The 13,377-nt window shown below is 35.4% G+C and overlaps 1 protein-coding gene across 1 annotated transcript in view; it reads right to left on the reverse strand.

Annotated features, from left to right (window-relative positions):
- LOC132561357 (centromere-associated protein E-like) overlaps nucleotides 1-13,377 on the reverse strand; it is a 35,481-nt gene that overhangs the window by 14,969 nt on the left and 7,135 nt on the right. Inside the window, exons 5-15 of the mRNA XM_060226082.1 lie at nucleotides 13,197-13,307; nucleotides 11,187-11,271; nucleotides 10,136-10,203; nucleotides 9,577-9,630; nucleotides 8,713-8,843; nucleotides 7,721-7,853; nucleotides 5,837-5,953; nucleotides 5,438-5,551; nucleotides 4,791-4,866; nucleotides 2,595-2,787; nucleotides 715-838 (exon numbers count right to left, since the gene is read on the reverse strand). Coding sequence (XP_060082065.1) covers nucleotides 715-838; nucleotides 2,595-2,787; nucleotides 4,791-4,866; nucleotides 5,438-5,551; nucleotides 5,837-5,953; nucleotides 7,721-7,853; nucleotides 8,713-8,843; nucleotides 9,577-9,630; nucleotides 10,136-10,203; nucleotides 11,187-11,271; nucleotides 13,197-13,307 — 1,206 coding nt within the window. The remainder of the gene's footprint in view (nucleotides 1-714; nucleotides 839-2,594; nucleotides 2,788-4,790; nucleotides 4,867-5,437; nucleotides 5,552-5,836; nucleotides 5,954-7,720; nucleotides 7,854-8,712; nucleotides 8,844-9,576; nucleotides 9,631-10,135; nucleotides 10,204-11,186; nucleotides 11,272-13,196; nucleotides 13,308-13,377) is intronic.

Consider the following 13,377-nt stretch of genomic DNA (forward strand, 5'->3'; position numbering starts at 1 on the left):
AAGCCCAGCGATGTTATACATGCCTATAGGTTGGGTATTTTAAATGTCTCCAAATTAAAGCTCAGTCACTTAACCTCTTTGATGGGGGCAAGACCAATGGGTAAGTTCTTATATCATTACCGTCTTTCTCTTTTGATTTCCAGTAAGAGTTTATATGGTTATCTGGTTGGTGGGGCCAAACCCCAGAACCAATTCTTACATCACATCTTACATCTTTATGCCCAGCAATACCATACATGGTTACGGGATAGGGATCTAAACTGTTTCCAAACACATTTCCCCTATTGAGTCCCTCCCCTCCTGCCCAAAGGGGCCAAGATCCACCGTTTATACAAAATTGATTCCCCTCCACCCAGAGATGCTTCTGAGCAAATTCTAATCATTCCTACAAGAGGAGTAGGATCTGAAAGAATTTGCTCTTTTTCACCTATTGGCCCCAAGCTCTGAAATATTTGTTTTAGGGTACTCTTTTTTTGCAGATTAAACCTAAGACATCATTTCAAGGGGAAAATTTTTCACAGATATCACACAAACATACAGATTCATCAGCAGTCTTATCTGTTGAATCTGATTTCTGTGGTGTGTCTACAGCCACGAAAATGACAAAAGGTTCTACACCACAAATATTTCCATATATATACAGTATACAATATTACCAGAGTGCCTGCAACACAATTTTTTGCCACACACAAGAGAGAATAACATGGTACATACATCATGTAGCTCAACAATATTTTCCTCCAAAGTTTTCCTCTCGAGGTTGTGGAAGGTTGACATATCATCAAACTCTGTCTGTAGACGAGCATGATCTTTCAGCAAGGCTTCATATTTATCTTCACTGAAAAACATGAAAGAATTAACAATGTAATGCTATAGTATATGCCACGGAGAAATCATTATGACATTATTATTGTTCTTGCCATAGTTTCGTACTGAATGCTGAAAACTTAAACTTACTTATTCTACCTGTTGTAAATATCACAGATACAGTAAAACTCACTTGTGTCGAACACGCATGAGTCCAATACATTGGATGAGTCGAACGCTTCGTTCGGTCCCGATTTTTTCTCCTCTTTATCTTAGTAAATTAAACAAGATGAATCGAACACTGTTGAATCGAATACTGTGGTTGTGTCGAATATATTTTGTGGTCCGTCCCTTCTAAATCATACAAAAAATTCCATTTTGTGTCGAACATTCAGACACCATGTTGTCTCAGGTAAATTTTCCTGGTCAGTAACGAGTGTGATCGGTCAGCCGTAACAGTGTCAACAGGCTTACATGCACAATGTAATTTCACAGTATCCATCTACCTAATCCTTATGTTTATACAGGTGCACAGGTAATTATCTCATTTAACCCAGAACTATGCGATCAAACAGCCATTGAAATAAAACATCTCATGTTTACTTTTTGCCCGTGAGTTGTTGTTTTATTTGAGTGAAAATGTGAACATTTGAGTGGAAGTGTCAAAAGGGGCTATAAATTAGGGTGAAAATTCGGGATTTGTCATTCATTCCACTCTCAATCATGAGTTTAGACTTTGATGGAGAATATTTGTCTCAACGATCCAAATACTATAAATGTGAGTACAATATGTGTACATGTATATTTGTAAGTATTGTTTTCACAAAGTACCCAGTGTAACGTGTGTCTTTTGTTCAATCTTGTATGCATTATCCACGTGTTTGTGACAATGATGATTACAGTAACTGTCATTAACCTACGATTTATTTGTATTTTGATAAAAAATAATTGTTATTATAAAATAGAGATGTTGTTTGTTCTTTTCATTAATACCTTGCTATCAGACACGATCTGCGAAAACAGGGTCAGTTTAAATATACGATGTCTCGATTACAGGCGATAGACAAAAACACGGTTGAGTCGAACCATCAGATAAGTAGAATATTTCACTTGGTCCCATTGACTTTGACTTATCCGAGGTTTACTGTAGGTTCATGTTTAGTAAATGACAATATCACTCCAAAGGAATAGCATAATACAAAGGTTATATGAAAACTGGCAAATTTCAGAGCATTTGAAAACTATTACCTTTTCTATCATATCAAGAAATAGTTTCCACGGGTTGGTGTAAGTATAAATTCCAATAGATTTTCATGTAGCCCATACATTTAAAATCTTGGTGACTAGACTGTCATCCTCACCAGAAAATTAACAATAAACACAAGATGTTGAGGTATAAAATGTCCTTGACTGCACGGAATCACTCTTTCTCTCTTTGAAATTTTAGGTCCTCTTCGCTTTTTCATATTTGCATTCGCCATATTGCTTCTTTCTAGGCTTATATCACGCTCAGCATCAGGGTTACGAGCAGTAAGGTATTAATTAGATCAAGACCGCACTGTTTACATTCTTTATTTTTTAGATATCAATAAAAATGGTTGCAGAGACTTTTAATTTTAGTAATTAACACAAAGTCTTAGTTTTGTAACATACTATTGGAAAATAGAAAGTTTTATATCCTTTTGTCGTAGTGTTTTTTAACATTATAGTCGCTTTAAATGTTGTTAGCTGAAAACTACTCAGTAAAGTAGAAAGGAGAGAATATGAAGGGATAAATGAGAACTTACAGATCCATCATTCGTTTGGTTTTAGCATCGGGACTCATGCTAATGGCAGATCTCTTTTCCTGCATCTTCGTTTGTTCAAATGATCTCTTCCTTGTTGTTATATTTGCTGGTATCATTGGAGCATCTTCCTCGGGGAGAGTTTCTGGCAGATCCTCAACTACCGGCAGCTCAGACAGAAATATGTCCTCCTCAACTGAAAACACCATAGGAAAATTACAATATTTGTCAGTCACATGCAAACATAAGATTTCTCAAACAGATAATTGGGAATGCACATGATATGTTATTTGACAAACTGATATATGATGATAACAAGTCTGTGTCTGTTGACAAATGGTGATTTTGTTTCCATATTAAGTAGGATGGCTTTACAATCAAATCTAAAGTTTCTAAGGTTATGTCGTGTATCAGTAGACAGCTGACAGAGAGGCTGAAACTTGAGTTTTTGGTAATTTATATCAGAGAAACAGACAGTCAGTATTTTGCAAAATTTGGGTAAAGGCTGAAAATGTTTCATATCTGTTTAATGCATCAGAGTTTTATTGTATTGCATACAAAGTCACATCATCTAATTTCATTTTTAATGGGAAGAGCTGTAGGAACTGTCTGCAAGATATTTGTCCAAAACAAAACAAAATTAACTATGAAAGTATTTTCTGCACTGTCACCCCTCTGATATATCCTGTTTTCCTTAGTTCTAATTTTCTTAAAATACAGATTATTATAATACACTACATTATGCAGATATGAAGACTGCTGGTAAAGGGTCATGCTCAGATGACCTTTCAACCAAGCAATCAAAATGCGACTGGCAAAATCCAAAATCTTGCAAGAGCCTGTTTCTTTTTGGCTCTTATCATGGTTTGTCATGATTAAATTGATAAAAAACAAGTGTCTTGAATCTCAACCATACCAAGATGGCTTCGCCTATGCTTTACAATTCTCATTGCTGGTTATCGTAACTACGTCTGAAGGAACTGAAGTGATACTTTAAATATTTTCAACACTGTCTCTATTGCCTGTTCCATTGTTGTAATTTAAGTATTGAGGTCATCTGAACATGACCCCTTCCCTGGCACAGTCAGATCTTCATAGCTTTCAGTATAATGATGACGTGTGTTTTAATCAGATTGAATTAAATGTTACTGTAGTAGCTTATTCACACCCCCTCAAGGTTATTTTTCTGATATTTCAACATTTAAAAAGATGTGTAACACAATCCTACCTACCAGCGAAGGAGACTGATGGCCTAAAGATGTGTAACACAATCCTACCTACCAGCGAAGGAGACTGATGGCCTAAAGATGTGTAACACAATCCTACCTACCAGCGAAGGAGACTGATGGCCTAAAGATGTGTAACACAATCCTACCTACCAGCGAAGGAGACTGATGGCCTAAAGATGTGTACCACAATCCTACCTACCAGCGAAGGAGACTGATGGCCTAAAGATGTGTACCACAATCCTACCTACCAGCGAAGGAGACTGATGGCCTAAAGATGTGTACCACAATCCTACCTACCAGCGAAGGAGACTGATGGCCTAAAGATGTGTAACACAATCCTACCTACCAGCGAAGGAGACTGATGGCCTAAAGATGTGTACCACAATCCTACCTACCAGCGAAGGAGACTGATGGCCTAAAGATGTGTACCACAATCCTACCTACCAGCGAAGGAGACTGATGGCCTAAAGATGTGTACCACAATCCTACCTACCAGCGAAGGAGACTGATGGCCTAAAGATGTGTAACACAATCCTACCTACCAGCGAAGGAGACTGATGTAACACAATCCTACCTACCAGCGAAGGAGACTGATGGCCTAAAGATGTGTACCACAATCCTACCTACCAGCGAAGGAGACTGATGGCCTAAAGATGTGTACCACAATCCTACCTACCAGCGAAGGAGACTGATGGCCTAAAGATGTGTACCACAATCCTACCTACCAGCGAAGGAGACTGATGGCCTAAAGATGTGTACCACAATCCTACCTACCAGCGAAGGAGACTGATGGCCTAAAGATGTGTACCACAATCCTACCTACCAGCGAAGGAGACTGATGGCCTAAAGATGTGTAACACAATCCTACCTACCAGCGAAGGAGACTGATGGCCTAAAGATGTGTACCACAATCCTACCTACCAGCGAAGGAGACTGATGGCCTAAAGATGTGTACCACAATCCTACCTACCAGCGAAGGAGACTGATGGCCTAAAGATGCTCATTCTCTTATTTTTCCCAGGACACCATGTCTCTCTTCTTTTTCTCTGTGAACAGAAAAATAAATATGCAAAATGATGCTCATCATCATTATAATAAAATCAGAACCAGTCTGTTGATAAACCTTGAAAAACCTTGAAAAATATTGGTATTTTGACTAGTGACAGGATGTTACCACATAATAGATTAACTATCATCTGACCTCTTCTAACGCAGTGATTTATTTTAAATTTTAATAATCACTCAACGGTACTGATCATTTATGGTGTTGTAGCAAACACATATTTCATATTACAAGTCATAAACATGCCGATTTCCAATATTTTTCTTTCTTCTGCAGAGGAGAAAGCATTTACTTTCTTAGAGTATTGTACACACAGCCAGTCAATTATATAATTGATTACCTACATCAAAACCAATATTATTTAAACTAATAATCCATTCTAGATTTTTATCGACTTCCCATCACTAATTCAGACAAGACAGACTGAATATTTGTTTTCTTTTGTACTTTGATTACCACCTGAAAAATTTCCTCCATATCTAAATGATTCAATAACTTTAATTATCTGTTAGACCAAACTTTGGACAGCTGACCAGGCGAGATTTACATGATACCTTGGCATGACTTTGTGTAGGGCCAGACTGGATAATAAACTTCTTCAAGTTGTTTATCTGTGCTTCCTTTTGTTCCAGGCTTTTCTTCAGGTCCTGGTTTTCAATTTTCCCACGCTACAGACAAAGGATTGATTAATATACTACAGAATTTTCCTGGGACTCAATTTTCATGGATTTTTTTTTCATTTGGTTTTATTTAATCAGTTTGTAGACATATGAATTCATGCATTAAGACCACCAACAAAATCAACCAAGATGAATTCCCAACAAAACTTGATGATTTTACCGTATTCCTTCTTTAACATTACCAAAACCTTGAAAATATTCTGATGTTCAGTGTTTCTGCTTAAGTTGTTCTAGAAAGAGAATGTTTTCTAAATGTACAATATGCATACTTACCTCGTTTAATTGTACCTGGTGGTGAATTTCTTTCTGGTACTTTTTCAGCATGGCTGCTTCGGACAATACTTCATTGATCATGGCTTTGTTTTTAATTTTTTTGGCCTGTGATGCAAACTGCATGGAAAACAATAAAAACCCTCAACTCTTATTCACTTTATTTCATTATGAAAAGGCAAACATATATAAAACAGTAAACCTATACAAAACAGCTCCTTTAACTCCTGGCTTTGACATTACTGTTCTAAACATTATATTTAAGAAGTGACACCATAAACTACCATTTTAATTTATTTCTTTACCTTTTTTCAAATATTCCCAAATATGATCAATATCACCAAACATATACAGTCTAACCTGTCATAACTGCCACCTTAGTTAGACAGCCACCTGCTTATAACAGCCGTTTTCAGACCCTCCCAATCGGTTTTACTCATTAATGATACCTAATTTAACGGCCACCTGTCTAACGCCGCCAGCCGCCACCCTTTTCGTCCCCAAACTCGTGATCGAACCTCATTTAAATGGCCGCTTTGACCACAATTCATTTGACAAGCTTTCTTGACTGTGAGTCATGTTTTCTCGCCACGTGAACATTCCTACATGTTAACACAATTCAACATGCATTTTATATTGAGTTTGATTTCATTTACGTCACTAGTATACACAATACAGGCATATCACTTTTGTGGCAAATCACTTTGAAATATGAGCAGCAAACGAAGTCAGACCAAACCACAAACTCCTAAGTACAGGAATACAGTGACAATCCTGATTATTAAACTGTACTCAAATATCAATGTGCAAATTGCCTTAACTTGGGTTCGAAAATAAGGAACCTCAATTAAGAGGCCACCTCTCTATAAAGGCCACTTTCATAATTTCCCAACAGTGGCCGTTTAATACAGGTTAGACTGTATAAAGTGTTGAATTATATGATCCATTTGTTTTTGAGACAATCACATCCCTCTACCAGCACTTCAATGTAAAGTGATAAAACAGAAATTTTGTTTTTGAAACAATCCCCTAAGTTATGAAGCATATGAATACTATTACAACTATCTCTAAACACAATTATGAAGGGATATGACAAAGATAGTTCTCATTTCTATAGACAATCCTCAAACATCAGATCAGAAGCTGATGTAATTGACGGTGATCATGACAACACCACAGTCTTGGTTCATTGTTTTAAAAACATTACCCCCTACTGAGATCTCATCAACTAGTAAGATACTGATATATCATCAACTAGTAAGATACTGAGATCTCATCAACTAGTAAGATACTGAGATGTCATCAACTAGTAAGATACTGAGATCTCATCAACTAGTAAGATACTGAGATGTCATCAACTAGTAAGATACTGAGATCTCATCAACTAGTAAGATACTGAGATGTCATCAACTAGTAAGATACTGAGATGTCATCAACTAGTAAGATACTGAGATGTCATCAACTAGTAAGATACTGAGATGTCATCAACTAGTAAGATACTGAGATCTCATCAACTAGTAAGATACTGAGATCTCATCAACTAGTAAGATACTGAGATCTCATCAACTAGTAAGATACTGAGATCTCATCAACTAGTAAGATACTGAGATGTCATCAACTAGTAAGATACTGAGATCTCATCAACTAGTAAGATACTGAGATCTCATCAACTAGTAAGATACTGAGATCTCATCAACTAGTAAGATACTGAGATATCAACTAGTAAGATACTGAGATCTCATCAACTAGTAAGATACTGAGATCTCATCAACTAGTATGATACTGAGATCTCATCAACTAGTAAGTTACTGAGATCTCATCAACTAGTAAGATATGCAGTTGTTGCTTTTGACACCATTCCCCATATAATAAGTGAGCCAGACGTACCCTGAGTGTGCTGTGAGATTCCTCCAGGGAAGCAGGAGTGATGGTAGCAATGATGGCCGTTTTAGAATTTCCTCCTAATGATATTTGCAGTATCCTGGTAAGCTTTGAGTCACGATAACTAATATGCTGGTTGCTGAAGGAAAATAAAATTGAAACTTATTTACATCTGACAAATCATATACATACCATGTTTGATCTAGCCTCAGCCGGGTTAGAAAAAATCACTCGTCCGCTCGTCTAGACAAGTCAAAGCTACTTGCGAGCGAGTGATTTGTTTCAGCTACTTGTCCAGCGGGCGAGCGAAATTTGTAGTTTTGACTATTGAATATTCCATAATAAATGACGTTTATCAACTTAAACAATCCACTGATAGTCAATAAAATACATCGATGTCGTATCCTTGTTTACACCATGTGTCAAGACTCGGGCTGATCCAGACTACGCGAAAACCTATTACGTCACCACAAATGTTGTAAACAAGGTTGTTTTGTGTACGTAGTTACTGTCAAAAAGTTGATGTTCTCGCTCGCGTTACAGTGAATTAAATATGAGTAAAAGAATAAAAGCAAGTGTTGAGTTCAAACATTTGATACAGAAATTGATAATAAAATTTGTGTTCCTTAAATTATGTTTTGTTGCCTTTTTTCTTCGAGTGAGTGAATATTGGATTCGGGCAAGTGAATTTCAAGTTTCACCCGACAGTTTGCCCGACAGACGAGTATCAGAAAAATTTTTTTTCTAGCCCTGCTCAGAAAACACCCAAGAATCAAAGCATTATACAATAACTTCCTGTAGACACTTTAAGCTAAAAGATATGCCAAAGACTAAAACCACAGGAACACATGTTGTATGTGATATGGAGTTTGGGGTTTGGGGTAGGGGAAGGGGGTTGGAGTAGCATTTGGGGGTCGTGAGTAGGTAGTTGGAATAAGGGGATTCGGGTGAGGGTAGGGAGTAAGGTTTTAGGGCTTGGGAGTGGGTGAATAACCTACCTTACTCCATCGCTGAGTTTGCTAATGACTTGTCCAAGAATCAGAAGGCTTTTGTTGATGGAGCAGCCTTCACGAAGACGATCCCCAGAGTTTTCTCCCGCTTTTTCTGAACCAGCAAGATCAACAAAATTCTGTAGGATAAAACAAATTTTAAATGATTTCAAATTTACAGTTCCCATTAGTAGTACTGATGACTAGTCAAACAAATATGGAAAAGCTTTCCCTAGAACGTACAAATCAATCAGTTAAAATTATATTCTAAAATCACATACAGCTGAAATTTGCTGTCTTGAAATCACTTGAGTTCAAATTCCATTGGAGTCAAAATAACTTCTAAGTCCTGATTTTTTTTCCTTTTTCATCTTTGTAATTGTTTTTCGGATGACTAAGATTTCATTTCGTCAGAATTTCGTTTGAGTCAAAGTGATTTTCAGTCCCAGTAAAGCTGGTGAAAAGTCATTTGTAGTCTCTAAATTTGCTAGTCTGAACTAACAGGAGAATGTGTGACGATGATTCTCATGCTTTTATGCTTAAAACTGAAAAGTAAGGCTTCGCAAATGAGTGAATTCATCATAAAAGTCTTCAGGATTTCCTCGCTATGTTTTCACAATTCCAGAAACTAGCCTTCACTCTGTGCTATCACCTCAATAGCAGTGGTGAACATTGCACAGTTCCCATGATTTATTTTTTTCATTAAATGTCATGGCTTGTCAGTACACAATTAAACTTTGTGTCCAGGCATGAGTTAACCCTGTTATAGCAGTGTGCTATCATCATCCCTTAGACTGTTTTTTATGCCATTAATTGCCGTTAATAATAATATCCACACTTTAGGGGAGGAAATGTGCCAATATGGCTACTTACCAGATGAGCAACCATGACTGCTTCTTCATCACCCTTCTCTCGGCTCTCAATAATCTGAATGAAAGAACACAGACAAATTACAATTCAGGAAAAATTCTATTGAATGACTTTCATTCGTTTGACCGTTTCTGCACTTGATTTTTTTTTTGTTAAGGAAGTATCATATTTCCATACCACTGAAGTAACAGTGGTCTACTGAAGTGTCGAAATCTCATTTGTTAGCTGGGTTTATTACCCTGTAAACAGCCAGGGTCATTTTGAGGTGGGGTCTCCCTGTAGTAACAGGTGGATACCTCACTGAACAACATGCAGGAGGCCTTAAACATCTATACAGTATCCAAAGAAATTGGGATAAAGTGAAAACCATAACAGTGCCAAAAAATCAGTGATTTCCTGAGAAATACAGATTGCATCCAAGACCTTGGTTCTTCACAGACGATTGCTGATGTTCTATTGTTCTACAGAGCTAATCACACGACCACTGCTCTCCCCTCCCTCCCTCCAACCCCCACCCCCCATTCCCCCCGCCCCCCTTGAAGTGTTAGTATCCTATACTTACTATACGTATAATACAATGAGACCGAGAGCTGCGGTCATTTTGTTTTGTTTCTGCCATGTGACGCCGGTCTGCAACAAAAGCATGACTGTATTAGAAATTTTCCAAAAGTTTAATTGAACTTTTGAATGCTTTTTTTCAGAAGACATGAAAAAGAAAAAAATATTCACAACAAAGTTCTTTACAGCAAAACAAAGTATACAATTAACAAACCTTATCATAAAAGTTATTTTAAAAAGTTTATGGTTCAAGCAATGTCATTATTTATGAACACAACCAAAATTGTAAGAGTACTATTTAACACAATGACACCAAGGCTCTCACAATTGAAACACACACATATAGAACTCAACAATGAATTATTTCTCACCAAGGACAGTCATCACAATGACACATTAACCATAAATAGATAAGTACGTTAAGTCAGCATTACAATGACACATTAACCATAAATAGATAAGTACATTAAGTCAGCATCACAATGTCACATTAACCATAAATAGATAAGTACATTAAGTCAGCATCACAATGACACATTAACCAAAAATAGATAAGTACGTTAAGTCAGCATCACAATGACACATTAACCATAAATAGATAAGTACATTAAGTCAGCATCACAATGACACATTAACCATAAATAGATAAGTACATTAAGTCAGCATCACAATGACACATTAACCATAAATAGATAACTACATTAAGTCAGCATCACAATGACACATTAACCATAAATAGATAACTACATTAAGTCAGCATCACAATGACACATTAACCATAAATAGATAACTACATTAAGTCAGCATTACAATGACACATTAACCATAAACAGATAAGTACATTAAGTCAGCATCACATAGATACATTTACCATGTCTTACTAATGTTGTAAAATTTGATATCTTAATGACAATCTACTTTAATTCCAAACAGTGATGTTCATGATATGAACAAACCAACAGCACATGCATGAAAACCAACTTTAATCTTACAGTCAGCGTCATGTTTCAGTAATGTGTAAAGTTCAGTCCATCTTATAGACAGAGGCTACTTACTGTCGCCTTTCTGTATGATGGCCAACACATCGCTGCTGCTGCTCACGAGCTCCTCCTTCACACCTGTCACTTGGATGTTCTTCTCCTGAAACACAACAATGATATAAATTAGTGATGCACGTGATTAAATTTCTACCTAAATGGTTTTTTCTGCTCTCCGTAATTTGATTTCTGCTTTGAATTGAAACGTGTTTTTTGAAGTGATCTATTTCATTTTTAATTACAAGACATACACAAAGTTCTCAAATCCAAAATAGATTGTGATATTTAAAGCGATATTGTGATATACCTTGTTCTATTGTATTTGAGTATTATATCGAAATGATTTTTGTAGAACTATGAGCATTATAAAACAATAGCTACATTTAATGCAGTGATGTACTGAAAACTACACAAAACACCACAGAAGTTAGACAATACATCAATCAAAACTGAATTTAATACACTGCGATACTGAAAGTCATTGCAATGCAATGTCCCTCACCAAATATTGCAGTATGTAATGACTAAGGCTAGGCTATCGCCCATCCCTACATACAAGAAACCTTACAATAATGTAAACAACCAAAGTGATACATAATACTGATCAAATTTTCAATCTGCTACAATAACAGCTTCATACCTGAAAATATTGCACTCATCCTCTATATAAGATATACACTAATCCTCTAGATGATATACACTAATCCTCTATATAAGATATACACTAATCCTCTATATAAGATATACACTAATCCTCTATATGATATATACACTAATCCTCTATATGATATACACTAATCCTCTATATAAGATATACACTAATCCTCTATATGAGATATACACTAATCCTCTATATAAGATATACACTAATCCTCTAGATGATATACACTAATCCTCTATATAAGATATACACTAATCCTCTATATAAGATATACACTAATCCTCTATATGAGATATACACTAATCCTCTATATGATATATACACTAATCCTCTATATGATATATACACTAATCCTCTATATAAGATATACACTAATCCTCTAGATGATATACACTAATCCTCTATATGATATATACACTAATCCTCTATATGATATATACACTAATCCTCTATATAAGATATACACTAATCCTCTAGATGATATACACTAATCCTCTATATAAGATATACACTAATCCTCTATATAAGATATACACTAATCCTCTAGATGATATACACTAATCCTCTATATGATATATACACTAATCCTCTATATGATATATACACTAATCCTCTATATGATATATACACTAATCCTCTATATGAGATATACACTAATCCTCTATATGATATATACACTATTCCTTTATATGAGATATACACTAATCCTCTATATGATATATACACTAATCCTCTATATAAGATATACACTAATCCTCTATATAAGATATACACTAATCCTCTATATGATATATACACTAATCCTTTATATGATATATACACTAATCCTCTATATGATATATACACTAATCCTCTATATGAGATATACACTAATCCTCTATATGATATATACACTAATCCTCTATATAAGATATACACTAATCCTCTATATAAGATATACACTAATCCTCTATATAAGATATACACTAATCCTCTATATGATATATACACTAATCCTTTATATGAGATATACACTAATCCTCTATATGATATATACACTAATCCTCTATATAAGATATACACTAATCCTCTATATAAGATATACACTAATAAGATATACACTAATCCTCTATATAAGATATACACTAATCCTCTATATGATATATACACTAATCCTTTATATGACATATACACTAATCCTCTATATGATATATACACTAATCCTCTATATGATATATACACTAATCCTTTATATGATATATACACTAATCCTCTATATGATATATACACTAATCCTTTATATGAGATATACACTAATCCTCTATATGATATATACACTAATCCTCTATATGATATATACATTAATCCTCCATATGAGATATACTAACTTGGTCTTCCTGTATTTTGATAATTTTCTCCTCGCTTGACAGTAAGTCAGTCACCTTCTCGTTGTATATCTCCATGTAGGCTACACGAATCAGGAACTCCCGATGATGTGACTAAAAATATAAAGATTAGTTAGTGTGTCACCTAAACTTTCCTGTTGTCTTCCTCCTATGATAACGATAT

This window comes from Ylistrum balloti, unplaced genomic scaffold (genome assembly GCF_031769215.1).
Source record: "Ylistrum balloti isolate Yb309-2 unplaced genomic scaffold, AGI_CSIRO_Ybal_v1 Utg371196, whole genome shotgun sequence".
Classification (NCBI taxonomy): domain Eukaryota; kingdom Metazoa; phylum Mollusca; class Bivalvia; order Pectinida; family Pectinidae; genus Ylistrum; species Ylistrum balloti.